This window comes from Notothenia rossii, assembly GCF_949606895.1.
Source record: "Notothenia rossii genome assembly, chromosome: 9".
NCBI classification, from domain to species: Eukaryota; Metazoa; Chordata; class Actinopteri; order Perciformes; family Nototheniidae; genus Notothenia; species Notothenia rossii.
This window is the reverse complement of record NC_136907.1, coordinates 68,423,223-68,449,395: the sequence shown is the minus strand read 5'-3', so window position 1 is coordinate 68,449,395 and position 26,173 is coordinate 68,423,223. Positions and strand designations below refer to the sequence as shown.

The 26,173-nt window shown below is 39.0% G+C and overlaps 1 protein-coding gene across 2 annotated transcripts; it reads right to left on the bottom strand.

Annotated features, from left to right (window-relative positions):
* Positions 1-1,607: 1,607 nt before the first annotated feature.
* On the bottom strand, positions 1,608-25,736 carry LOC307019638 (vasoactive intestinal polypeptide receptor 1-like). 2 transcript variants are annotated; one of them, XM_079650637.1, is made up of 13 exons: positions 25,611-25,736; positions 24,663-24,780; positions 14,781-14,888; positions 11,963-12,063; positions 11,580-11,677; positions 11,054-11,186; positions 9,624-9,777; positions 7,402-7,462; positions 7,186-7,255; positions 6,799-6,893; positions 2,811-2,940; positions 2,113-2,154; positions 1,608-1,897 (listed from the first exon to the last, which is right to left on the bottom strand). In XM_079650637.1, exons 1-13 carry the CDS (start codon positions 25,725-25,727, stop codon positions 1,751-1,753), a joined length of 1,374 nt encoding a protein of 457 aa, XP_079506763.1. In that variant the 5' UTR covers positions 25,728-25,736; the 3' UTR covers positions 1,608-1,750. The 2 variants fall into 2 exon arrangements, with proteins under 2 accessions (XP_079506763.1, XP_079506764.1); XM_079650638.1 differs by lacking the exons at positions 24,663-24,780; positions 25,611-25,736 and adding an exon at positions 17,465-17,983.
* Positions 25,737-26,173: the final 437 nt, after the last annotated feature.

Below are 26,173 nucleotides of genomic sequence, written 5' to 3'. Positions count from 1 at the left end.
GGGAGGGCTAAATGTTGTAAGATTGAGGAATAAATTCACCAGGAGACTTTTCTTAACTAATAGAATGAATTCTTGGGGTTGGAGCTTAGACTTTCCGACTTTCAATTTTAAGGACCACCCTACTGAGGCTAAACTTCAAGGTTGATGAGGGAGGGGTAAATGTTGTTGGAATTTGAATAAAATTCACCAGGAGAGTTTTTCTTGACTATCATAACACATTTCGGTGGTTGGAGCTTAAAGTAAATGAATTTGAAAATGTACATGGCCCTAAGGACCACGCCAATATTTTTTATTCTAGAAAGGAATAATGTTGTTTGAAAATATTTCCAGCTGTATCCAGCGTAATTAAGTACTTGTTTAAAGCAATAATTCTTACTGTAGCTAGAAGCATTTTAAAGACCAATTTGCTTCTTCTCTTTCCCAGTTCTTTCCAAATTAAGGTATATAACTTTCTTACCCCCCAATCCTACTATCAGAAAACCAAGTTTACAATTTGTTGATTTAAAGTGTATAACTAATTAATATAGTCAAAAAGAAACAGTCAATGTACTTCTCAAACCACACGTTTAATTAATTTCTGAGCTTTTCCCTACACAGGCTGACCCTTACTAAACCCACAAGACCAACAATGGAAACACAATGTATTTAATATAAAATAAGTGCAAAATGTTAATATATTGTGTACTGACAATGACCGTCAGGGGGCTTGAGAGAAAAGTACAGTGATTTAATTATATAATTATTAAACCATATATTGAAAAAGTTATAAGAATCTGACTTTTGCTCCACCAATATTGAATATAATACCCAACACAGATTATCTGAACATACATTTCTGTACAGTTTACTTTTACTGTGTCAATAGAAATACTTTTTCTAGTAGTACCATTATGACTTTACCATGGCAATATTTGGGTATTTCCTGCAGTGTAACAAATGTGATGAAAAATTAAGATGACCACATCTAGCAACAGCAATAAAAATGACAAACGAAGAAAAGAAAAGTATTGACAAATACTGTGTTTCGAAAATGGCTCACCAAAGGATACTCCTCCGAGTAAGAAGTCTTTAAATACATGACATTCCCAATCTTTCAGTTTTACACACACTACCACCTCACCAAAGACACGCATACAAAAGCAGACACACGGCCTCAAATACATTTTCACAGGTGCTCAGGATTTTCATGATTGAAATTTTTCTCACTAGCAGCAGGCGAGTTTCTGCACAAAGAAATCAATTTTCAATTTGGTCCGTATCAGTACTGCACATACTTTCAGCCTGCACTAAAATAGCATGTACAGTGCAGCATAACAACTGCTAGAGAAGTCAAGCTCATTTCACATTATAAAGCCACATTCACACTCCTTCTGTACTACAATCTGTAAACACAAACATGTGAAGTCATCCTACAAGTTCCCCGGCCAGCTCTGTCTCTATGGTCTTTCCACATGTCACCGTGTCATCCTTGCAAATCAAGCTCCAGGGTCTCTTTACTATTTCATTGGTTGCAACCCCCCAAAACACTGTGATTAAGCTCAGAAAGTGCTTTCATGGTGGTAGCTGCTGCTGACACCAAAGTAATGCATCTCGACCAAACATCTCCTCCATCACTCATTAGTGATCATTACGCTCCCCTCACAGGGGTGTTGTTGAATTAATATCATCAGCAGGGCAAGGACTGCCTCTGATAGTTTTCTTGACATTCTCACAACAACAAGTCTCTCATGGATGGATGGTCTCTTAGAAATCACACTGAAGAGATGTTCCCAGTGGAAGGAGGCCGCCCGAGCCCCCCGCGGGCTCGAACTGAGATCTGAGTGATACTCCGCTTGCCTGGGGTGAGATGATTTTGATTGTGACACTTTCTCAGCCATCGCCGGAGCTCTGTCTGGACCTGAAGACAAATTCATATGTACAGAGTTCAGACAGAAATAGTCGTTGTATGAGTACAATATACATTTGGCCCCAGTAGCAGTATCAGAAAACACACTGTGTTAGATAACGTTGTAACACAAACTCAAACAAAGGTATGGATGTAAGAAAAATGGTGTCCAGTGAAAAGTGTTTGCAGCACTTGTGTATCAGAAAAGAATCACTTTGTTCACTTACCTCTCCATTCATGAAACAGTAAAGCAGTGCCACCACAAAACCCTGCAACGCAGAATTAATAGTCACTGTTTTAAAATGATAACACTACAATGCTAATTATACATTTAACTTAAATACCATTAGAGAAAATATCCTATGTCATAATACGCTACACAACTTAAAACGATGCAAAAAATGATGTCATGAATGCCTAAATATCACCAAACCAAACATTGATTGAGACCATAGATTGAGACATGAAAATAACCTGCAAGTTAATGGTAATTTATAAAATATTATATGTTGACATGTCAAAGTAAGAACTGTTAATGGCATGGTTTACTGGGACACTTAGATTAGATTACTTTATTGTCATTACATAATGCAAGCAGAGTGTGTAATGTGCAGAGTGTAATGAAATTAGGAGGGTCTAACCAGAGTGCAGTTATATACACATCTATCAGCAGTCTGTACAACAACTGGCGAGTTCAAAAGCCGCAGCATATACATGCGCCGCCATCTTGTCAGCTGTTCAGACTTAAACAGCCATTTTTAGTGTTATTAGTAACACCTATGCTTTTCCCTACTGCAAGTCAACATGTCTGCTGCACAAAATAACCCAAGGTAAACTGAGAGCATCTTCATTCATCTTTTTTTACAATTTGTCTTAATGTGGTTTTTAATACTTGTTGTCCCGCCACCTCTCTATTCTTGTATACCTGAAAGGACCCCAGACCCAGCTCGATGTAAAGTCTGGCGTCCACTCCAGTGTTTTCAGGCAGGAAGGCGAAAACTGTGTAGTGCATCCCAAACAGAGGGATGAGGAACAGCGTGGATTTAGCCAGCCTCCTGAGGGAAATGAACAACAGAGGAATGAGAGAAAGAAGAGAGACATCCGTCCAGGTAATGTAAAAAACCAATCTGGAGCTAATCCGTGTTGAAGGTCCTGAAAACACATTTCAGCTTACTCTGAGCCATGGCTCCTTCCTGAACACGTAATCTTTTGGCTATTTCATGACAAATGTTTCTCATTTCAGTTTTATCTTTGCTCTTTTTAAGTATTTTGAAGTTGGTGGGACTCATGTGAAAAAAGGCATTGTCACATACCATCGTCATTTATCAACTTTGAATCATAATGAGATGACAGCGGTGGATTTGTTTGCTTACACTGCCTGGCCAATGTTCAATCAGATGTGATGTCCTCATAAAGCAAAGTTTTTCAATCTTGATCTTTTAATAAACAATAACTCACGACGTTGCTTTTTACTCTGAATTTGACATGTGTTAATATTTCATGTTAAAGAGAAAACAAGAAGATTTCAGAAGCTTTAAAGTAAGAACTGAACAACACAGATTTGAATATTTATATAAAACGGTTCTTCACAGCTTGAAATATTCCCCTTTATCGGTGTCAATCTAATCAGTGCTTTGGTTTCAAATGCCAGAATCTATTATGTCGCCAAGTTTCAACAATGGCTCGCCGATGTGGCAGATATCACATTTTCATTAAACAAACTGACCTTTAAAACAACAGCTTCATCAGTGAAAATGTCAAAATACAGAACCCTGATTCATTGTGCTCAAATCAGATCAGCGGTGTCGGAAAATCATATAAATGTTATGTTTATTATGATGACATTACAATACTGCACCAACTTGCAGCGAGGTAAAAAACTCCCCCTCTGCGCTACATCCCAAAAGAAACACAAAATCACAACCATTTAATAGCCCCCCTTTCTCTTATATCATATAACTAATGATATCTGTCAGGGTTTGAGTTTTTGAGTGTCTAGTTTTGGGGTTATTTGGCTGTTCTGTCCTCCCTGTCGTTAGTGTCCCTGGTGTGTCTGATTGTCTGATTGTGTTCACCTGTTGCCCTTGTGTTTCTCCTTCCCTGCCCGGCTGTTTCTCGTCTCGTGATTACCCCTCCCTGTATTTAGTCTTGTCTCTTCCCGTGTTCAGTGTTGGTTCATTATTTGTCGTTCATGTCCCCCTTCATGTTGGTCACAGTCACCTTTGTTTGGATGCTACCTCGTACCTGTTTGTGGATTCTTGTTTTGTTCAGCTTTTGGGAAATAAAGCTCGGCTTTTGTTTCTTTTTGAAACCTGCTTCCTCCTCATTCTGCATTTGGGTCCTATTTTTCCCCAACCCTGACAGATATTGACTCAAAGCTGAATTTGAAACATAATATATCAAAGATCAATCAACAGTTAATCTAACCCCAACAGATCCAAGGATGTCACAAGGCAGTGAAAATAGCCTTATATCTGAATATAAATAACACGAAAACCCTTCTGATTAGAAATATCATCAACGAGTTGGCTGCTGAAAGATTCAAGATAACTTTTATTTTTTGTAATCTGATTAGTTCCAGGCCTGTAATAGGATAGTGTTTTGTCACACCTGGGATTTGTGCCTTCGTGTTCATGTCACAGATCTGTCTGAACCAGATTGAAGTTTGTAAAACCGAGATGAAGCTTTAGAAGGCTTGAAAATATCCATTGAACTGGTGGAGCCATCCTGTCTCACAGCAATAAAGGAGACATCTATTTCTGGTATCTGATGCTATTTTCGTGTGCTGCTCTCATGGTAAATTAATTCAGCTGAGCTGGAACTGAACCAACCAAATGTCAAAAGAAAGGAAGGATTAACTCAGGTAGAGATAGATCTCTGGGCTACAGGAGTAGATTCATCGACGCAGCATTTTCCCTCCTAAACAGAGAGGATGTTTTCAGGGGATGTTATCGATTCGCTCTCCTTTCCTTACCCGTAGAAAACTCTTCAAAGAAACTGAGATCTATTTTTAACATATCAGTTTCTCACTCAGCAGTTTTACCTCAGCAGTGAACATTTGCTCAATAACACTTGATCTCCTAATGCATTGTATGAGGAAAGGAAGGTGAATCTCATTTAACCAAATTCTCAATGGACTGAAACTTAGAGGTTAAATAGGAAACAATAATGATGTTCTTACAGTTGCAAGACAAAGTATGTGAACCCTTTGGAACTTCCTGGATTTCTGCATAAATTGGTCATAAAATGTGTTCTGATCTTCATCTAAGTCACAACAATAGACAAACACAGTCTGCTTAAGCTAAAACCACACAAACAATTATATGTGTTTATGTTTTTATTGAACACACCGTGTAAACATTCACAGTGCAGGGTGGAAAAAGTATGTGAACCCTTGGATTGAATAACTGGTTGACCCTCCTTTGGCAGCAATAACCTCAACCAAACGTTTCCTATAGTTGATATCAGACCTGCACACCGGTCAGGAGGAATTTTGGACCATTCCTCTTTACAAAAGTGTTTCAGTTCAGCAATATTCTTGGGATGTCTGGTGTGAATCGCTCTCTTGAGGTCCTGCCACAGCATCTCAATTGGGTTGAGGTCAGGACTCTGACTGGGCCACTCCAGAAGGCGGATTTTCTTCTGTTGAAGCCATTCTGTTGTTGATTTACTTCTGTGCTTTGGGTCGTTGTCCTGTTGCATCACCCATCTTCTGTTGAGCTTCAATTGGTGGACAGTTGGCCTTAAGTTCTCCAGCAAAATGTCTTGATAAACTTGAGAATTCATTTTTCCCTCGATGATGGCAATCTGTCCAGGCCCTGAGGCAGCAAAGCAGCCCCAAACCATGATGCTCCCTCCACCATACTTCACAGTTGGGATGAGGTTTTGATGTTGGTGTGCTGTGCCTTTTTTTCTCCACACATAGCGTTGTGTGTTCCTTCCAAACAACTCAACTTTGGTTTCATCTGTCCACAGAATATTTTGAACATCCAGGTGCTCTTTTGCAAACTTCAAACGTGCAGCAAGGTTTTTTCTGGACAGCAGTGGCTTCCTCCATTTTATGACCAATTTATGCAGAAATCCAGGTAATTCCAAAGGGTTCACTTACTTTTTCTTGCTACTGTTGTGTGGGGATTGATTGCAGACAGACATCAAAGAGAAATGAACAAATTAAACGTGTAACCTTTATAAAATCCCAATGAAAGATTGCATCACTTTTGTTCACTTTGGATTTTCTTCGCATTCTCAAAATCACTGTTCCTTCAAAAAGCATTACTGACTCTCTCTCTAATCTAGATGTCACCTACATTCAATATGGTTCTCATAAAAGATTATTTTATCAAAATCTGGATAACTTTCATGTGTTCATCAGTAGATAGCCTGCACACAATAGACAACTATTCTACCCCATTTATTACAAAATATAGAAATATATCTCTAGTCATTTATTTAAAATGTCTTATCAGGTCAAGTTTTCCAAATCATGCTTTTACTTCCTAAACACTTAAATGCTAGAGAAAACTTGAGACGGATACAAATAAATGCCTTTTGTTGGGGCAGAGCTCTGTAGTCCTGCCCGCATTAGCTGATTGGCTGATCAGCCGCTACCTTCATCCCACACAATCTGCAGTCTATTCATCAGCTGTTCAGATGTTACTCTGCTGCAGGTGGGCAATCTCATCAGGTGAGTTATAAAGGGGAGACTCGCCTAGATCAATCACCCCCACTTACCTTTCTAATGCGTTGAAGCTTTAGAAATTAAATTCATACATAGTATGTGTCTTTGAGGAGACATTCTCCCAGCAGAATGATTTTTGCTGCTCAGTTTAGTAGTTTTTCTACCAAATCCAACCATTTAAAATACTGGCTCTCATGTGTAAGTGGCTCAGAAGTGTCAGTATGTATTGACTCACATAAAGTGTCCGGTTTCATTGTTTCCAACCATTGCTGAAGGTTTAAGCTTCTGGACCAGGATCCGGATCACGTTGATGAAGATGACTATATTAATCTGGTAGAGAAACACGCAATTGGATACACAATTATCACAAGAATCACTTTGTTTTAGTCAGCTAGCAAAATTAAAGAATCAAAGGGACACAATTTGTTGCAGCAACTCATAGGGCTAGCTTCATATTAGTTTGCTAGCTATTCAAGAGCTGAACAAATCTGCCAGCAAATGTCAAGTGAAGTATAGTACTCCTTGTTTTGAAAATAAACGATGACATTTGATAGTTAACCCCCCACTTGGATCATAGTCACAATTAATTGGTAGAAGTACAGTCTCACTGCTCTCCACTCACCAGCAGCGAGGCTGTGATTGGTCCTTTAATTATCCACCAAATACCAACATTGTCTGTGTCGTCCCAGCACCTGCAATCAAATATTAAAATCAGGTCACACTCAAATCAAAGTACTCTAGAATAATTACTACTGTTTAACATGCAAAGTTATGATAGCAGAGAAATGATGAGAAAATAATGTTGTGTAATTAGGTTGTGTGATACAGTAAGTCATACCCTCTGTCATCATAGAAAAATCTGGTCAACACCCAGAGTATAAGAACTGTTGATGGCAGCCCTGCAGCATAAGAAAATAACACAAGCAGAATTCATTATTAATACATTGTTTATGTGTCAAGAAAAATGTATCTGAACGACGCTCAAGCCTCATGTGTACTTCATAATTTATTAAAACGTTGTTCAGCCTATATAAGACATTGTGTAATAAATATATCCATCTCCCACTTGCATCTACATGCCAGAAAAAGAAACACACACAGGATTAAAGGGGGAGAAAGATAGAACAAACTGGAAAGAAGGTGATAAAACATATCAAAGACACTCTGGATACTGAGTGGGATCCACATCAAACACACGCTGGCTTCCTTGTCAGTTTTCAAAAACACAGATACAAGACGGACATATTTCACTCCAGATTTTCCTTAAACAAGCTCATGGTTGTATGTTTATATCAGTTTTGGAAGTGTTTAGTCAATGTGTTGATATAGTTGAATGGAGAGTATGGCATGCATTATCATAACTATAACAACTGATTTTTAGAAAGAGCGCTTTGGAGTTCCCAACGGGGGTCATTATGTTACCAGGGTGTTCCTAGACATACACATTGGAAAGAAAGATCCCCAGCTTTATATTCGCTTGTGTTGTGCTAGAAAAGGAGCACATGCCTTTTCTATATGCTAGTCCAATTACAACACTTAAAAAGAATGTGTATTTTTTATTTAACCACATTTCTAACTTGTGAAATCTATACATATCCAGAAAATATCTACTTTTTTATTTCGGCCAGTCCTTTACCCAGCATTTATAAAAAGTATCAAACCAAGTCATCCAAAAACAAAGGATCTGACTCACAGAGAACATTGGTTTATAATAGCTGCGATTAAATAATCTGGGTGGTTTTTGTATCAAACCAAACCCAAACAAGTGTTTGATAAAAACGTTACCCGAGGAACAACAAAGACTCTTATTCTCTGTGTGGTCCGTTTGACCTGGATTACCACAGATAAAAGATTTTTAAAGACCGTTCAAATCAAATACATGATCAAATATGGTTTTGTTGGGCTACTTTAAACCCTTGTTTCAATAACATAGGATAGTATTACATAAATATTTCTATTTTATACGCACCAAAATTGAACTGAACACAATGTGAGGGTTAATGTGTTAATACACAGTATTACACTTGGAAACATATGGACCTGGAAAATGGATATGCTTCCACAAAAGACCCAGCATACCCTCCAGAAATGTAGTATTTTGCCAAGTTCAGAATCTGTTTGCCTAAAGGTTCAAAAACTCAGACTCTTCACCAAAAAAAAAAAAGGTGTGCTACTGTTTCTTTCACTGCTTCACTAACTCGCTAGCTAGACCACAGACTGCGTAACATTTATAGAAGCACTTGAGAGTACAGGCTTGAACAGGTAAATTCAAAAAACAGGAATCAACAAAGACAATTGGATGAAAATAGGAAGACAATGGAAATGAGCAGCACAAAAGGGAAAGCACTCTAAACCTCCGTAGAGAGCTCAGTTAAGCCAGAGATAAGGGAGAGAACAAAGGGAGAGCCGAGAAAACACGAGCGAGCACAACAGCAGTCTCAGGAACAGCGATTGTATTCATAAATCGTTGCCAGGCTTTTGTGACTGAATGAGTGGAAATGTAATCCCAACCATCTAAATGTGATTATATTGTGTTATCATAAGACAAAGATGACAGGAAAACATTTCAGTATCATTCAATGTACTGAAATACAACAATACTACAATCAACAGGCACACGAATGACCAGCTGAATATATAGGACAGCCTACAATTGTTTATGATTAGCGTCACAGTAGACTATTGGATAGTATATCGTCACGGCAAGTCTCGCTCTCTCACAGCAAAACTCAAGGTCTGACCGCAGGCCACTTTAAAAACTACAGTGTCATTCAAACACGGCCATGTATACTCAGCAAGCTTGGTGAATCGTGTCAGTTATCAAATTTAAGCTAAACACATATTAGAAACTCCCAAAAAATATATAAGTAACGCACTACAGGAAAGGGAAAACCCCAAAAAGCATTATAGGGCCCCTTTAACACATGCACTTGCCATTGAGCAAATGAAAATCCTTTGTGGGTTTGTGAAACAACTTTTAAATGTGTGTTATCCAGCCAATATTTCATTTTTCAAAGGCTTGCACATTCTCAGATGCCCTACTCAGTCATCTCTACTCACCCCATCCAATCAGGATGTACCACCAGAAGTATTTCCTCTGAGAGACGAAAGTCAGCGCCAGCAGGGTCTGAAGATACATTCCCTCCACCAACAACCAGAAGTAATTGGCGAGGATGCTGAACTGGAAGAAAGCCACGGCTGACTTGCACGCTGTCTAGAGAGGGCAGAAAAAACACGTTAGTCTGGATTTGTCATTTGTTTACGCAAAGCCGTAAAGTAGAGTGTTAAAGTAGTTTTAATTCTCTATATTTATATATTCTCCATTTATGCAGTTATATCTGGTTGTATCAGTTAATGTATATTTATAGTTATATCCTGTAGATATATACAGATTCTATAATTATATCATGAATAGGTTAGGTTACAATTATTTTATCAGTGTTGTTTATATCTTTAAATTGTATTAACTACATGTTTTTGTGATAATTATCTTTCCAAAATATCTACTTTTCATGAGCTAAGAAAAACTACTATTCCTATTTGTTTGTGTGTTCTTTAAAGAGTGGTTGTAGTTTTTGATTTGAGAAGCTGTGGTTAGGGTTTTGAAAAGGTGTACGTGCTGATATGCCTCTGCAATGTCCCAAAAGACTTTGAATCTTTTTAAAGAGACAACATGTTTAGTAGAAGAACTTAAATGTTTTTGCAATATTTTGAAATGCTTGTGTACAGGTGGTACAAGTGAGTGCAAAAGCAAAAAACGATACCGCTTATTCTTTCTGTTTGGATTCTGTTTACATCAGCCTCTCTGATCCTTTCAGGGACCATTGAAGTGCATTTTTCCTTCATCAAATCTAAATAATGTCCTTCAACAAAGCACTGTTTCACCTCTCTTAAGAGACAAAAACATACGAAGAGACATGCTGGTGAGATTTCTCGGTGGTTATCGACAGATATGTAACACTGTTCTGTGGTTTCTCACAAAAAAACATTTTCATTACTACGTGTGTTTGAATATGGATGGATTCTAGTTTTTTTTTTTTTTGACGTCATTTGGTAAATGGTCCACTAAATGTAACAACCACTTGTAACAACGCACAGTAAGACTATGGAGACACGTAGTACCTACCACCATACCTACAGGCTGCATGAACGGCTTTTCCATTACAAATAATACAATGAAACTCACTACAAAAAGAAAAAAATGAAATAATGATGAAGCAATTACATAAGGGTACAGCTTAGACCCTTACATTATATTACCCACAGCATACAAACCGAAACGTACCTGCTGTTTCTTTGTTTTTAAACTAGGTACATGCTAAAATAATTCATCAATCTTGTCAACTAATGAATGGATTTGCCTGGGAAACGACAGCTGCCCTTCATCTCTTGTCTTCCCCTTTTTCTCTCCTCTTTTCGTTGTCAATCATACAGCAGATGTTGGAATCTGCTTTAGGATGGGAACAATAATGAATGATAACTCTGCTTACCGTGGACACAGAGCAGTGGTCCAGGGTCTCATCAGCAAACAGCACTGTGTCTTTAATGAAAACAGCGCTGGCTCTCAGAACGAAGGAGGAGAACAGGTTGACGTGGATGTAGTTCCTGGTGCAGCGGAACTTCCTGAAAGAAGCACATGTACATAATAGTAATAATAATAATAATAATAATAAATAAATAATATTTATATAGCGCTTTTCCTGGTGCTCAAAGCGCTTTACAAGCAAGTAAAACAAAAATAACAACAAAAGTAAAAAGTGCTAAGCTAGGTGGAATAAGGGCGAGGGGTAAGTGGATTAGGAGTTGAAGGCAAGAGTGAAAAGGTGAGTTTTGAGGGATTTTGTTTTCATTGCCAAACTGCCAGATCCCCAAGCCTCTACATAACAAAGTTTTTGCCTGGGCTTTTATTACAGTCGATCATCACAATATCTGCATATATGTGTGTGCATCATGGTTGTTGACCCTTTTTATTGCCCTTATTGTTATTTGTTTGTGTCTGGGAGAGTGTGTGCTTACCTGAAGGCTGTGAACACCACTATGGCTGTGATGAGGGAGATGAGTGAGGTGGCGTAGCCCACGGTGTAAACCCGTCTGAACGCAGACAGGTAGGTCGTCTGCAAAGAGAGACACAGAGAGTTTGAGGAAATGTTGTCAAATCAAATGAAAGTGAGATGAGGTGATGAATGAAATGTCACAGAAAACATCAATAACAGTGGATCTATAGTAGTGAAAAGTAAATGGGAGTATTAACTCAATGTTTTACTTAACTACAATTTGAGGTAATTGTACTTCATTGTATTTAAATTAACACATATTACATACACACGTTGACTTTAGACTGAAGCTACAATTAAGTAGGTTGAATGGCATGACAGAAACCACAACAAGTGTGTGTTTACCTCAGTTTCCGGCTCGCTGTCATCACTGAAAGCACACGCATCGTTGTAGGGAGGATACATTTCTGACCAGCCGTCCTCCGTACAGTTCCTGAAAACAAATCCTGATGCAGACAGCAGAGAGACGAGATCTATTTCAACCCCTGCAGATATTTTCAGAATCTGCAACAGTATACGTTTTATTACAATAAGCCAAGTTATTCATAGCCAATGAGTGTGTCTGGGGAAATAAGCAATGATACAGACAGAGAACTGCAATATTACAGAAACTTAAATATAGACTACAAATAACTTGTAATAGAAACAAGTGTATACTTCGCAATACATCGTACAATGTATTCAATATCTCAATGTATTTGTTATTATTCACCTTCTTCTTAATCTTGTCTGTGGCTTCATTTTGGCTGAACATTAACATTTTGGAACAGTTTTATATAAATCGTGCTGTGAATCGTGCTGAAAATGGGGCAAATGCAGTGAAATTCAGGATGATATAAAGGCCAGGCGAAAAGATGAATAGAGTTTGGGGGCTGGTGAAAATGTAAGGGGGATATTTGATTGATTGATTTGACCACACTTAACTATTATAAAGCTACTGTTCCAAATCAAAGGATACATCAATTAATTTAGTGCACTCACATTAGAAAACCCAGTCTCACGGCATTTCGTGTTATAGTCACGAAATTAATTTAATCTATCGATTCGTGTTCACCAACACGATTTTCCCCTTTTTTTCGTGTCACACAGAATGATTTTTAAAGCAATGTATTTCTATTGGTAGTATGTTTCGTGCCTGCACCACGTCTTTTTGTCCGGTCGCGTCTTAGAATACCAGAAGCTTTGTGGTTCATAAAAACATTTTCTTACTCAATATCTTACCCTAAGCCTAACCCTAACCCTTTTATTTTAAATTGTATAAATTCGGAGTTTATTTGCCCTCAGTGAGGAAAATAAATGGGGCCTCAGAATACTGAAATCTCTTTTTCCTTCTAATTTGTTATTATTTACATTGCTTTTAAAATTGATCTGTGTGACGCAAAATAAATGGGGAAATCGTGTTGGTGAATACGAATCAATAGATTCATTTTATGACTTTAACACGAAATGCCATGAGACTGGGTTGCATAAGAATGTAGCATTATCAGAGACTAAATATATTCTGAATTTATGAACAACTCGTCAAAACAGCTGTTTGCATCTCCGCCTATGGATTGCTAAAATCTGTCAAACGTAAATGGGGACAGAAAGTTGTATTTAAAATGTAAAATAGGAAGCAGGCTTAAAAAACAATTACAGGAAGTAATGTGCTCTGTCTGTTTAGCGAGCGGGCCCCTTTAAAGATCATGATTCTTAAACAGTGAACGATAAATAACGCTTAAATAGGGGGGCTAATATAAACAAGTGTCATTATGAGCCCTTGTTGCGCCAAGAAGGAAAGATATTGAAGACTCTGGTCTGTCTAGGCGATTGATTTGGCACAATGCATCAGGCATCATAAAAAGCGCTATAATTCATAGACCAGCAATTACTCTTGTTAATAACTTTTTTTTAAATATAAATTACATGAAATTGCTTTGAACAGCAATCAAAGCTGCATATGTCCCAAATCCTTTAGCCACTGACATTGCATAAAGCCACTGGGAAACATCTTGATAAGCTTATCTTACTTCTACAAACAGAATTAGTTTCACGCTGATGTTCTTGAGCTTAAGAAGTGGTATTGAGTATGACATAGCGAAGTATCTCATATTATAAATGACACTGTAAGCTACAATCCTATAGAAATGTTTCTGTCTGGTGCACATTCTGACACCTTGACATTTGCTCTCTTTTCTTTCCATTAGTGCATTCAGTCAAAAAACATTTGATGCTTTCATGTTCAAGTCTACTGACATTTCAGTTCAGGTTAACGTCCGTGTGGAAACTGCAGGTGTCGTAGGATAGGTTGTCAGCTTGAAAGCTCCCTGCACTGCACTGCTGGGTTGGAGGGAATCTAAATGTGTGTGCCACAGATAGCACATGTGGGCTTTAGCAGAACTGTTTGAACAAAGAAATACAGAAATGTGTGGCAGTGGGGTTGGCTTTTTCATTTTCCTTTGAGCAAACAGGAACAAATGCCGCCAACTGCACCACTGAGATCAAATGTGGTCTGTTTGTGCTATCTGCAAGTCAGGTCACAATGAGTAAGCATTTCCATTGAGATTGGAATGGAAAGATCATTATTCCGTGATGATCCTGACCTTAACTCCTTTAATGTTGGACTCATATTGACAATCCTCTCAAGACGACAGAGAACAAAGAGTCCCAGAATTGTGTACCTGTTTTTCCTTGAGGATTAATGGATTAAAACATACTTATGACACAATACTTCATCCGTTTTGTCTATTATAAAAATAATATTAAGATAAGATAGAACTTTATGGATCCCAATTTGGGAAAGGTTTGACTTAAAATATAAATATAAAACATCTTCATTTTGATTTACTCAAGACTAGATAATGTTAACTTCTGAATATGTCCCTCTTGTCCTCATCAGCACCATCTTTCTGGAAAGTATTACAAAGTCACTTCTTTTGCCAGAAATTCCCGCGGTATATATCTATATACATATTCTTGCCAACAAACATTAATGAATAATTCATGCTATACTCCTTCATCAGAGCGACTCCAGATTATACAGCACAGATTTAGTAGCTGAGCATGCACCAACAGAGAGCGTAACTTCCACATTACCATCTGTATTTAAACTGCTCAGTTGAGTGCATGTCCACTTAAGTTAGAGTTTTCTATGTTTGTTAAGATTGGAGATATCAAAACCAACCTTGACTGCTGGAGAAATGCTGGAAGACCTCAGAGCACGAGACGTTGATCACCTGCCCGACATCAGCTCTCAGCCAGCAGCCGATCTCATCCCAATCTGTGTTACATCCTACAAACACACACACACACACACACACACACACACACACACACACACACACACACACACACACACACACACACACACACACACACACACACACACACACACACACACACACACACACACACACACACACACACACACACACACACACACACACACACACACACACACACACACACACACACACAGGCAGCAAGGTCAGTCAGTTATAATAACATCACATTACATTACATGTCATTTGTTAGACGCTTTTATCCAAAGCGACTAACATACATTCAGTACTGTGGACAATCCCCACAGGAGCACATTTGGGGTGAAGGGTCTTGCCCAGGGACACAACGACATGCTGACTGCAGTGGGACTCTCGAAGTCCAGCACACACTATCCACTGAGCCACAGCCACCCTGTAATAAATACAAATAATATATCAAATATAAAAGGACATATTACTAATGTTAATAAAATAAGAGCAATAATATTATTATTGATTAATAATAAACAATATAAATGTTTTAAGTATGAAACTGCCAGTTAGAATGAATAGAAACAAATATATATAGCATTATATATTTTATTAACAATTCACATATAGTTCATTCTGTATTTAAATCATGATTTCATACGGCATTCACAAGACTGCATGAATGACCATCTGTGCATGTGTTCATAACCCTTTGTATTACCATGACTCTACAGATCAGAAATATACATCGTTTTGGGATCTTAATATATGAGCCTTTTAGGACCTGGTACTGAAAATCACAGCTGAGACACTCACTGCTTTTTAAATGTGTCAGTGTCTGTTGCCAACATCTCATAAAATATCCTCAGAAGTCCATGTGATTTTGATCAGACAGACTGATCCGTCTAAAAAGCTAGAAACCTGACACTCATCTCAGCCGAGGATTGGATGGAGCTGCTTTGAGGGATCAAAAAGATACAAAGAAAGGCCACTGGATCTGTGAAGCTGACCGTTGAGCGGCCCGAACAAGCAAGGAGGCAGACGCAGAACGTTCAAATACATGACACAGCCTCAATCTTACTGTCTCATGTGAACACAGTCACCAGCAACAAGGATCTCACCCACACCAACAGGGAACACAGAGCCTAAAAACACACATACCAATCAACCAACAAGACACATGGTGAGGGGGGAGTAGACAACACAGGGCACCAGGCGAACACAATCAACAACAATGAAGCTATACAACCCGTAACGGAGGCTGAGATCTATGGCCCCAGAGATCACCTCCGTGACAGGCTCACAGACGCTGCTGGTTGCAAGAAATATATTTTGCATACTTTTATATACCTTCAGTAATAGCTATTCCCTAACTACATCCATTTAACCTGAATTGTCTACAAACATTGATAATGGATCAATTGTTATTCTGATTACCTTTTAGTTATTCAAGAAACTTTGTGTTTCACTCCCAGCAACCTTTCCCATGCATAGCAGCCTTTTAGTGGCCTTGAGGAAATGTAACCACTAATGTATTTTTTAAAAACAATTATGATTTGTATTGACCGCATTTGCATAATTGATTGTCTTACAGTAGGCTTCCTGTCTGTCTCATGTCCTCACATTAATAATCAGTTGCGTTGTTCCTTCTGCAGACTGAAACTGTCACACACATTTCCTCAGAAGTTAACAATAATTCTCTTGGTGCCAATTCGCTCCGTCTCCACTGCCCGGACTGTTGAAATGTTGGGTTTTGTTGTGTATGGAGAGCAATGTCGGTCCATCACGTCCACCACCTTGATCCCTGAGCAGACACTTGACAACTTTTGGCCGCCATGATGTTTTCTGTGATCAGGGTTCCCAGAGAATTAATGCTAATAACTTTTGTGGGTTCGAGTGAAATCTATAGTCAGCTAATGGATCGTTTGCCATCAGAATTGATTTAGATTTTAAGTTCTTGCTCAGAATGAATCAGAATCCTGAATGACACCATTTTGTAGTGTTTAGTAAGGATTTTCGTGATGTTAGCTAGTTGACGTTAGCATAGAGCACAAACAACTGCTCTAAGCTGTACAAAGCTCTTAGCATGAGACATATCTTGTTTGTGATTTATGTAATGCAAGTGCACTCCAGGACAACTTCTGGATTATCAAAGTAATAATGAAATGATACAAATAGTATTTTCATCATATAATAAGGAGCAGCCAGTTTATGCATTCATAAGCGGCTTAAAAAGACACTTCTCTTATAGTCTTGCAGGTCTCCCTTGAAAAAGAGATCAATGATCTCAATGGGATACACCTGGATAAATAAAGGTTTGAAATGAAATGGAATGAAGTATGGAAACATTATTGCGTGCATTTTAATTGAACCAAATATCAGTAAGGAAAAGAGTATTCAGTTGTATTGATGCATCAGTCAAATGCCATAGCTTCCTACAGGGTTCCTGTCTCTATGAATTCGAAAAGGTCATGCAAAAGAATGATGAGTCTTCACTGCATCGCAGACTCCCTGCTGTTACACTTATTGAGATTCGGCTTGAACATTTTCAGTCCTCCTCAGAGACCTTAATCAGCACAAATGCGCCCACACAAAGAGAGAGAACAGTACGCCTGACCTGACTTGGTTAAATACGCCTTCTCATTGTGGTGTCTCGTCAATTGTGTTAGTCGTGTTTGTTTTATGTCTGTCATTTCATGTTTAGTCAGGTATGTAATTCCAAGTCTAGTCAGGTTTCTATGTAGAGTCAGGTTTTCTTGTTACTTCACGTCTTGTCTGTCTATTTTATGTCGGTCATCTCTAGTCAAGTCCCCATGTTTCATGTCATGTCTTGTTTTTCCCATTTCCTGTTTTATTTTGTACTTACCTCTTGTCTTTCCTTTCAGGTCCTGTTACTTCCTCACTTTGGGTGTTTTTCCGCCATCGTCAGCGTCTGCCCCGCCCCTGATTGTTTCCACCTGTTCCCAATTCCCTCATGTTTAAATACTCCTTGTCTCCCTTTGTCTTGTGCCAGTTCGTCTTGTTTCAGTGTGCTTCTATTTCAAGAGACCCAGCGTTAAAACCAGAGAGGAGAGTTTTGTTTGTTTGAAATCAAGAAGTTTTGTTTTGTCCTCGCAAGAGTGATTTTTTGTTACAACTTTGTTTTATTTTTCTCATTAAAATATGAGTCGCCGCATTTGAGTCCAGTATTTTTGAACCCCGTTCTAACACTCATGCAATCACAAATATGTTTTATCTGCTAATTTTAGCAAAGAAAACTTGACCAGCTTAACACAACACATCACAAAGGAGACAGAGACTGTTAGTGTGATCTAGGTTTTTGTGCATGTAAATGGTCTGCAAAGGCACAAATCTCAAAGTTCTCTCCAGAGGGAGTTTCTCTCCCACACTCTCCCCCTCTGCCTGAAATGCCTCTGTTGGACTCCTTTTGTTTACTTCCATAACATTGTGAAATCACTATGTAACACTTGCGCTTCTATTGGCTAGCGCTCCAACACATTGTGATAGGCTAAGGGACGGGATATCTCTAAACAGTTGAGCATGCACAACAGAGCCGACCAGCTAACCTATCAGAGCAGACTGGGCTCTGGTTTCAGACAGAGGGTGAAAAGAGGTGCTGCAGCACAGGCAGTATGAGACAAATAAAGAGCTTTTTTAACATTAAAGCATGGAGACATGTTACATTAAAAGCTCAAAATATACAAAAACTATGTTCTTCAAAAGCTAATCAGAGCAGAGTGCAGGTGCATTTAGCCATCCAATGGGCTGCTGGCATTGTTATAAGGCACGACCTGGACAATCAGTGTGCTGAATATCCATTTTCTCTCTCTGCCTTATTTTTTATTTGTACAAATCCATTGGATTTAATCCATTATCCACTCCTTCCCCTGTGTCTCTCTCTCATAAAAAAACAATCACTTGCATCCAATGAGATGTTTGATAGAAATATGAGGTCAACACTAACATAACTCTATGCAGCGAGAGTGTAATTACTCGCGGCGGACCTTAGAGTATTATGCTTCACGTCAGCATCTCCTGTAGCTGCCAGGCTGAGTCAGACTGATATTCCCGAAGCTAAGGATCCAGGAGACAAAAGCACTCCAGTTTCAGGTCTGTCTTTTCATTGCGTGTTTTCTCAATGAGTTTGTGTCTCAAGGGTTGGTGCCATGAACACAGCAGGTGACTTAAGCTAACAAAACCCACCATAACTTTTATATTACACTTCTTTATTTACAGGATTTGTTGTTACTTAATAATATACTAGCATGCTTTTTCTAGCTCACCCATAACATAAAAACTATTGCATTTAGCGAATATCAATAAGCATATCCATACCCTCCTAAAGCTTAAATTATACACATACTAGTTATATTTAAATTGTAAATGTTTGCACTGTAGATGGATGATTTTAGCATACTTTGTAATGAAGTCTACTATACTTTTATGATTCAAAAGGCATCCAGTATACAATATTTTAATTTTTACTATCAACTTATATCTTGATATAATGTATGCTTTTATTTTAAGTAGTTGTAAATGTTTTTATCGGAACCACATTGTTTATATGCTGTGTTTTGACAATTAACCGAGGTGTGCTATCACAAGTAGACTCCTGCCCAAAATCTATGAGGGGAAAAAGCTTTGCTGAACAAGAAAAAAAACTTGCCAAATGTATTTCTGCGTTTTCCACTTTGTCTCAGAAAAAAAAAAAAAACATAATGTTGGCATTATTATGTCATATCTTAAGAAATACATATGTTGACTGTGGGGCAGAGCAGTGTGAAATTAAATTATTAAATATTAACACTTTATTTGGTACCACATAAGACATTTTAGACAAATCTGGAGCCATGTATATCTTCTAAGACTTTTGGACATGTTATAGGAACAGTATGTACGTGATCCATCATTCACTTCCTGGTCAATTCACCTGTGCTTCTCTTGGTGTTAAAAGGCAAAAGATATCTGCTGTGAAAAAGTTTAATCCCTTTCATCGTAAGAGGGCTTACTTCAAAATCTTGCTGTGGCCACACACTAAGCATGCTAAATATAAAGATGCATTTTCCCCCCTCTCTCTGTTTATGGGCTCCCACCCACACTAAGCCCACCTCCTGTCAAGTGCATCTTGTTCAAATCCATTGTGGATAAGAAGATTGAGATTGGCAGCAAAGTACATGCTTGGAAATAATGATTGTGGTTGCAAGGTAGAAGATACACAGTATGGTGGGGTTACATAGAGTGTCTAAATGTTTGTGTTATAATTGGTATTAAGGATTAAGAGATTTTACTCTCCAAAATTATGTTTTTTTTTTTGCCAGAATTGGATGCTGCTCTCTTTATTTCAGAATTGGTTGGAGGGGAAACACCTTCTTAAGTATATCGTATGTGGGAGGAATCATCTTCAGGGTTAACACAGATGGGTTTAATCCGAATTGTAAAGGCATCTATTCAAGAGATAAAACAGCAATATCTATAATATGTCTTTTTTCATGAGAGATGGGCACTTTGGTGTGGTAGAACAATCAAATCCAAACAGCAGTGCTATTTGTGAAGACCCAGCTGCAATTAAAGCACTAAAGGACAGGAAAGGAACTTGACATTTAAATTGATCTGGCAGTATTGAAGACAACAAAGCAGCAGAGGAAGTTGTAGTTTATGAAAATGGTCTGATGTAAAGGTGGCCTAGGAATTGGGCCAAAGTGTGACACACCAAAGATCCCTAACGTACTGGAATGTTGCAGCATTTCCCATCAGTTGACACCCAAGCCCACCCACACAGCATGCTCCATATAGACCGGATCCGTAGTGGTTACAGTGTCGATTATGCAAACGTGATACATTTGCCTTCATGGAGAGTTGATACAAACTGAGGGTTAAGAACTGGGACTGGGTAGGACAGCATATTCTGACACGATTGCAGTGTGTATGTAAGTATGCAGCCCTTGCTGTTCAGTTTTGGAACGATACCTCCCGATTTTTTACCCTCCTTGATATGAACAATTCAGAAATTCTGTAAGAAGCTAGTTTTTGTATTATCTACAATTTAGACTGAATCAAAATGCTGATTTAGCTTAATACTCTGCCAGAAACGAAGACAAATGTGTGGGTCTGTTGAGTTCCTTTTGTCCTATTTCATTTCAAAATACATTCAAAATCAATGAGATACCCATTAGCGTTGGTTTTACCTTGTGGTGGATGCAATTTAGCCAATGTTCGCATCCTAACATGCTAAACTGAGAGATGGTCAACAGTTGACCTGCTTACCATATGTGTGCTGTAGTGAGAAAGAGTGCTAGGTTTCAAGCATGCTGATGTTAGCAGCCTCACAGAGCTGCTAGCGTAGCTGAAGACACAAGCCTTTTGTGCGGGTCAGCTTTTTTGCTCTGAACATAAGTTTATATCTAGGTTGATGGCTTCAAGCTGTTTGTTTAATTGCTCTTATACGGATGAGATTGCTTATAAGTGCGCACAACAGTTTCACTGTCTGTCAAGTGGTGGAATAATATTCCCACAAGAGAGTTCCTGCTCCCAGATGCTTGAATTCAGTTCTCTTGATTTGAGTCATGCAGACACTAAGAGTAATGTGATGATTATGAAAAGATTTCATTTATAGCCTGACTTGAGGAAGAAAACAAAGAAAGAGGCTCAATTATTTATTTTTAAAAAACATTTGTCCTGAATCATCCTCGCTACAATTGCCACCGTGAGTACAGCAAAAACCATGATAGAAACGTATACTGTTGCTTAAATACAGGGGGGATTTTGAACTATTGGTGGAAAACCATAATGTGAGGTGATCTGTCAGAGTCCTTAATTAACACTCACGTCAATAGGTTGATTAGTAATTTCACATTTCCTTCCACATCGACGAAAGGTTGTCTCTCCCACTGGAGAGGGCTCTATTTTTGGCCCTTTATCCACTTTATCCGCTCGATAGGCTATACATTTAGTCACTTTAACACCCATTCCCCCCTTTTACGATTATTAATTAGGACTTTCTCCCGTGGGCGGTGGTGGCGAATTCCATAGGGACTTGGCTTGGCAACTGGAAGGTCACCAGTTCAGGTCCCGGAAAGACCAAGTGCTACTAGGTGTCCCTGAGCAAGGCACCGTTCCCTACACTGCTCCCCGGGCGCCGTACATAATGGCAGCCCACTGCTAGGATGGGTCAAATGCAGAGAAACCGTTTCGTTACATAGTACCTGTACTACGTAATGACAATAAGTTGAATCTTCTTCTTCTTCTTCCACAGTGGGAGAAAAAAAATCTAAATACATTTTTATTTTAATGACTAAACTCAATGTATTAAGCAGCAAGCAATTAGTTGACTTCTCAGAGAGATATAATGCTTTAAAGGTTATTTAATGTGCATTTGGGTGTCCTTTTTTATATACATTTGATTCCACTTTTGAATACCTTTGCTTTCAATATGCTCTAATAGAGAATTTGGATCAATTCATGTCAATCCATCCAATGGTAAGGACAGACTTTACTTCAAAGAGCCAACCTGGTGGGCAATAGATGAAAAGTCAAGGTTACAACGATTAAGCTTCTTCACAAAATGTCATGGCTAACAGTCATTGAGTCATGTTGGTCTGGACCAGTGTGGTGGACAAACCAACCATCAACTCAACATTTCTAGAGACACATTTAGGCGTTTGCTGGTCCAGGATTCTCAAACATGAGGCTTTTATGTAGCACTAACCTTCCTGACTGGTGTTTTTTCTCAATTTTGCTAACCTTTTATGCATATTAAGCTTCATTGATCCCCTATCCTGAAATTCTGGATTAAGTCGTGGACTTCGGGTAGTGGCTGGGTCTCGTCATGCTGCTTCCCTGATGGCTCCCACAGGACATCCTCGTGGATTCATCTTCTTATTATAGACACATGCATTTCCAAACATTTTGGCCAACCTACGCTGTAAAATGTATTATCTCTTCGATTTACACACGGCATCTACTGCACGTCTGTCCGTCCTGGGAAAGGGATCCCTCCTCTGTTGCTCTCCCTGAGGTTGCTCCCATGTTCCCCTTTAAACTGTGGGTTTTTTCTCCGGAAGTTTTTCCTTGTACGATGTGAGGGTCTAAGGATAGAGGGTGTCGTTTTCTCATACTGATATTCTGCACAAACTGTGCTGTTGTATTTGCTGTAAAGTGTCTTTACTGTAGGTTATTTTTATTATATGTACAGCACTTTGGCTCGACCAAAAATCGTTTAAAAATGTGCTATATAAATAAAACTTGATTTGATTTGATTTGATTGAGAAGCTGTTCAACATGCTATTTGATAGTTATTTGCTGCAGCCCTAAACTAAACCAAATGTATCAAAGGAGCGCAGTACAGTAAGTGGTGGATTGGTGGCCAGCGGCAGCAGGTATCAGAGCGTTATGCATGAGGTTTAGTTGAGCCCATTACCACCGGGAGTCATTATTTCAGCTGAAATTTCATCTCAGCATGACTCTCTCATGCTCTGCATTACATGTCAGCTGCATGGATGGCCAAACACTCCTATTACGACAGTGAAATTCATCCGCAGACATTTATCTGGGTAATGAGCAGTGGATGACGACTTTGCGTTCACAGTCATCACGAGTAATTAAGATCAAATTAGGAAATGTTAGAGTTCATCACTCTCGCGGAGGGGTATTGCCAGAGCGTTGTTGTTCTGGGGCAAGAGGAGAAGAGCTGGGCTTCAGTGAAGCAGCCGATATGGAGACACGGAGTGCGGCCCTCTGGGAGACGCCAGGTTCATTACTATACTGCAGGTCAGATTGGAAAGCCAACCAGGTGAAACCTCATCAGGACGAACAACAGGTGTCAGTGTCGGTATTATAGCAGCATGATGGATATTACAGGGTGTAATCACACCTCCACCAATTACAGATTCCAGTCAAGCTCCTTTTCAAGACCCCTCACAGGTAGAAGAAGCTTTCAGGTCAATTACAAAAGAAAAAAGTTAAAGTAGCAATAGCACAGTATAAAAAAACTCAATTAAGCAAGGGCTTTTTTTTCTTAATTTGGGTAAAAGAACCAAAGTATTGCAAAGCTCAGCAAAATACTTTACTGTAGAAATAACTCAAACATTGTGTGCTAGTCTACTTCATTTCCTATTGTGTCTTTTTATATGCAACAATTCTTCTCTGCTGCTATTTCTATTGCAGTTGCAGTTAACATACTCCAATACTCCACCTCCCACCACAGATGTATTACCTTTTGGGATTCTTCAGGTGAGTATTGATATCAAAATATAGCCATAAAAAGTATAACAAGTTACAGTATTCATTGTTATGCAGAATGTCTTGTTTCCAAGTGTCATTAAATGTATGATGTGTAGCCCATTTCGGGATATTTATTAATTATTGACTAGCAGTATACAGAACTGCATAATATCATATATGTTATGTTATGCAAGAAATACCTGTTGCCAGACAATGTAATGGAGTAAAAAGTCAAACGTTTCCCTTCTGAGATGGGAGAAGTATAGGCTAGCAGAAAGTGAAGTAGCCTACTTTTTTGGAGTTAAGTACTGTACTTGTGTACATTTACTTGTCCTTGCAAAACTGGGTGTATACAATGATAAAGACACTAAATAATATTGTAATTTAATTGTTATTTGCTCACAATGCCACCAAAGTAAAACTAACAACCAACTGGCATCCCACAGAAAGTTTCACCCACATAATTATCCTTCCTGAGAGTATATGAAATGCTGCTTTCATCTCAAAACTCTTCTTCCTTTTTTACTTCAGAGCACAATCCTGTTTAATAAACCCATAGTCCAGGCTCTCTCTCGGAACATCACATATGAACCCACCGCTTTGGTCGCTCTGGTTGCTCTGGTTCTGCGCTTCGCTCCTCCTCGTCTGGCTGCACACCTCCCGAGCCCGCAGGTGCTGGGAGATGATGGCGCAGTCCGGATGAATTGCTTCAGCCTGAAAATACCAGACAACTTAATTAATCAGATATAGCCTGAGGCAGACACGCATCACAGGTCGATGCTCTTTGCTAGGTGCTGAGTGGGTGCAGCGTTGGAGGAAACACACTGGAAACAGTCTATTAAACAAACACACAATCAACAGACACGCCTATAACTTGCTATTTGTGTCGCTTGTTTAAAGTAATGTGTTTTAACGTGTCCCCTTCTGTTATGAAATCCTCTCAAAAGGTTTTATTTGCGTTACAAATTAAATGTCTTTTAGTTGACATTTTGCCACCAAAATAAAATAATTCCAAACATCTTCTTATTAATTGGCAAATGCATGCTCAAACCTTGCATCGGACAACATATGGAACCTTTTTCCTTTAATTTCCCTGTTGATTTGATCGCTTTGATTTATACCAAGACAGGTGGTGATGGGTGCAGGTCGCGAGCCTTGACGTTGATCAACACTAATTACCGCCTGCGGCTTAATGAGGACATTTGGTGTTCAATAGTGTGTGTGTGTGTGTGTGTGTGTGTGTGTGTGTGTGTGTGTGTGTGTGTGTGTGTGTGTGTGTGTGTGTGTGTGTGTGTGTGTGTGTGTGTGTGTGTGTGTGTGTGTGTGTGTGTGTGTGTGTGTGTGTGTGTGTGTGTTGCTCCTTAGAGCCGGAAAAGGACAGAGGATAATACCGGTGATAGCAATGCAATCAATATGTCATTAGGTTTTAATGAAGTAGATTGTTCCCAATTAGAAGGTTAAAGTCACTTTTAAAGTCACCTCATGAATTATATTACTTGTTGCCAAATCTGAAGAATGTAGCCTATTAAAGAATAAACACTCACCATAGGCTTGTTCCACAGATGAACATAAAAGATGAGTAGTATGATTTTCTCCTGTCGTCCTGTAAGCGCCTTGCAACACATTTCCATTGTCTTATTTGCCTTCTTTATTTCCCTCATCGCAGGATGGTAATGTTGTCGCAAATCCAGGTTATTTGTTCCTCCGGAGCCTCTTCAATACTTGCTTCTTCGTTATAGCCTCGGTATAGACATTTAGGCTGCCCTGTCAACCCTTAAAATAGATGAATCCCCATATTCCCCTGCGAGCTGAAAACTTGCGAGTGAAGAGCTGCTGTCTCACATCTGCTCCCTCTCTCTCCCCTCTTCTCTTTCTCTCTCTCTCCCCCCTCTCTCTTTCTCTCCCTCTCTCTCTCTCTCCTCCTCTATCCCTCTCTCTTTCTCTCTTTCTCTCTCTCTCTCCCCTCTTCTCTTTCTCTCTCTCCCCCCCCCCCCCCCAATCTCTCTCTCTCTCCTCCTCTCAGGTGAATGAATGACTATCTCCATTCATTCACAAAGATGGCAGTAAGGACAGAGATAAAACAAACAGCCAATGACCTAAATTCAAG